Genomic DNA, 2,500 nt, shown 5'->3' with positions numbered 1-2,500 from the left:
GCAGTTGCTGCTGCTGCTGTTGCTGGTGGTTCTTGTATTGCTGTATATGCTGCTGCTGCTGCTGTTGCTGCTGTTGTCGCTGCTGTTGTTGCAGCAGCAGCAGCAGCAGCAGCAGCAGCAAGAAAAAGCAATAAAATACTTTTTTTTTATTTATTTAAATTAAGAGCTGTCCGTACACCTGAAAGGCAATCAATGCCCAATAACTTGGGGTGTATAGGCAGCTAGGGTACTCCATATGCTGCCCCTGTGTAGCTACCTAGCTAGCTAGCTAGCTAGGTAGCTAGCTAGCTAGCTAGCTAGCTATATAGCTAGCCAACCAGCTACGTAGGTAGCTGGTTTGCTAGCTAACTAACCAGCTAGGTAGCTAACCAGCTAGCTAGCTATCTAGCTATCTAGCTAGCTAGCTAGCTAGCTAACTAATTAGTTAGCTATCTAGCTACCTAGCTATCTAGGTAGCTAGCTAGCTAGCTAGCTGCAGCTGCTACTGCTTAATTTACGAGTGTGTGTCTGCGCCACGGCGTTTGTTGCCGCGGCCACGTCGTCTGCTGCCTCCAACCTTCTGGCCTGCTGCTGCTGCTGCTGCTGCTGCTGCTGTTGGTGCTGCTGCTGTTGCTGTTGGTGCTGCTGCTGTTGCTGTTGTTGTTGTGTCCTTTGCTGCTGCAGCTACTGGTGCCGCGCTTCCGCGGCCTTGAGGATTCCCTTCTGAAGGATTTTGCTGCCCACTTGCTGCAACCTGCTGCTGCTGCTGCTGCTGCTGCTGCTGCTGCTGCTGGTGTTGCTTTTGCTGCTGGTGTTGCTTCTGCTGCTGGTGGTGTTTTCTTTTATGATGCTGCTGCCCCTGGTGATGTTCTTGGGGCTGCTGCTTCTGCTGATGCGGTTGCTGCTCTTTCTCTTGCTGCTGCTGCTGCTGCTGCTGCTGCTGCTGCTGCTGGGTAGCTGATTCTTTTGTACGGGTTTCATCTGCTGTATCTGCTGCTGGTGCTGCCCCTGCGTCTGCTGCTGCTTCTGCTGCTGCTGCTTCTGTTGCATGCGGCTGCTCTGCTGCTGCAGTAACCTGAGCAGCAGTAACAAAGCCTGGCTCTGCTGCTGCTTCTGCTGATGCTTCTGTTGCTTCTGCTGCTGTTGCTGCTGCTGCTGGTGGTGGTGGTAATGTTGCTGCTGCTACCAACGTTGGTAAGCTTTCCTCTACTGCTTTATCTCTTGCTGCTGCTGCTGCTGCTGCTGCTGTTGCTGTTGCTGTTGCTGCTGTAGTTGCTGCTGCTGCTGTTGCTGGTCGTCTCCTCTGCAGCAAAGGCAGCAAATGCTGCTGTCGTGTTGCAGTGGTCTTTTTTTCGCGTTCTTTTTGCTGCTGCTGCTGTTTCTGCTGCTGCTGCTGCTGCTGCTGCTGTTGATGTTTATCCTGCTGCATTTGCTGCTGCAGCAGCAATGTTTGCTGCGCTAGTGTATCTGCACCAGGGGCAGTAGCTGAGCTAAGATTAGATATAAGACTGTCTCCTCTGCTGCTGTCTCTTTCCCCCTCAGAGACACCACTAACAGAAGCAAGGCTGCTTCTTGTCTCCCATGGCAGCACAGGCAGCAGCAAATCATCTGCTGCTCCTCTTGCTGCTCCTGCTGCTACTCGTCCTACTGCTGCAGCAGGAGCAGCAGAAGAAGAGGAGGAGGAAGAAGGGAGGGGGAGAGAAAGAACGGGTAAGGGATCTTCTTTGCCAGAAGAGAGACGCTGAGATGGTCGATGCTGCTGCGGACGCTGCTGCTGCTGCTGCTGCTGCTGCTGTTGCTGCTGTTGCTGCTGCTGCTGTTGTCTGGTTAGAGGCAGATCCTGCTGTATGGACATGCGGCGTCCTGTTGTTGTCTTTGCTGCAGCAGGGGGACCCCTGCTGCAGCACATCCTTTGTTGTTGCTGCTCCTGCGGTTCCTGCTGCTGCTGCTGTTGCTGCTGCTGCTGCTGCTGCGGGTCCACCTGCTGCTGTTGCTGGTGCTGCTGTTGCTGCTGCTGCTGTTGCTGCTGCTGCTGCTGCTGTTTGCTGTTGTTGTTATTGGTAAGAGGGAGGGCAGGAGAAGAAAGAGATCTATTGAGGGAAGAACGACGATTATTTATTAATTGTAATTTTCTTCTTATTTCCTTAACTATACACATAATAACATATAATAATAATAATAATAATAATATATATTATTATATATTATGCAGCAGCAGCAGCAGCAGCAGCAGCAGCAGCAGCAGCAAGAGCAGCAGCAACAGCAGAAGCAGGAACAAGAGAGGTAACACAAGAGATAAAAGAAAAGAGAGAGAAGAAAGGAGACAGGAAAGAGACAAAAGAGGCAAAAAGAGGAAAAGAGACAAAAAAGGAGACAAAAAAAAGGAGACAAAAAAAAGGAGACAAAAGGGAGGAACAAAAGAGACAAAAGGAGACAAAAAAAGGAGACAAAAAAAGGAGACAAAAAAAAAAAGAAAAAAAAAAGGAGACAAAAAAAAAAGGAGACAATTAATTGGCATACA

At 50.0% G+C, this 2,500-nt stretch overlaps 1 protein-coding gene across 1 annotated transcript; it reads right to left on the bottom strand.

The window, feature by feature from the left end:
- Positions 1 to 493: 493 nt before the first annotated feature.
- EMWEY_00013790 (hypothetical protein, conserved) lies at positions 494 to 2,137 on the bottom strand (the record flags this gene model as incomplete). The annotated part of the gene is made up of 1 exon (XM_013477201.1): positions 494 to 2,137. The coding sequence occupies one exon, from the start codon at positions 2,135 to 2,137 to the stop codon at positions 494 to 496; it is 1,644 nt and encodes a 547-aa protein (XP_013332655.1).
- Positions 2,138 to 2,500: the final 363 nt, after the last annotated feature.

This window comes from Eimeria maxima, genomic scaffold, assembly GCF_000499605.1.
Source record: "Eimeria maxima Weybridge genomic scaffold, Emw_scaff103, whole genome shotgun sequence".
In the NCBI taxonomy this organism is placed as follows: Eukaryota; Apicomplexa; class Conoidasida; order Eucoccidiorida; family Eimeriidae; genus Eimeria; species Eimeria maxima.
This window is presented reverse-complemented; position numbering and strand designations above follow the sequence as displayed.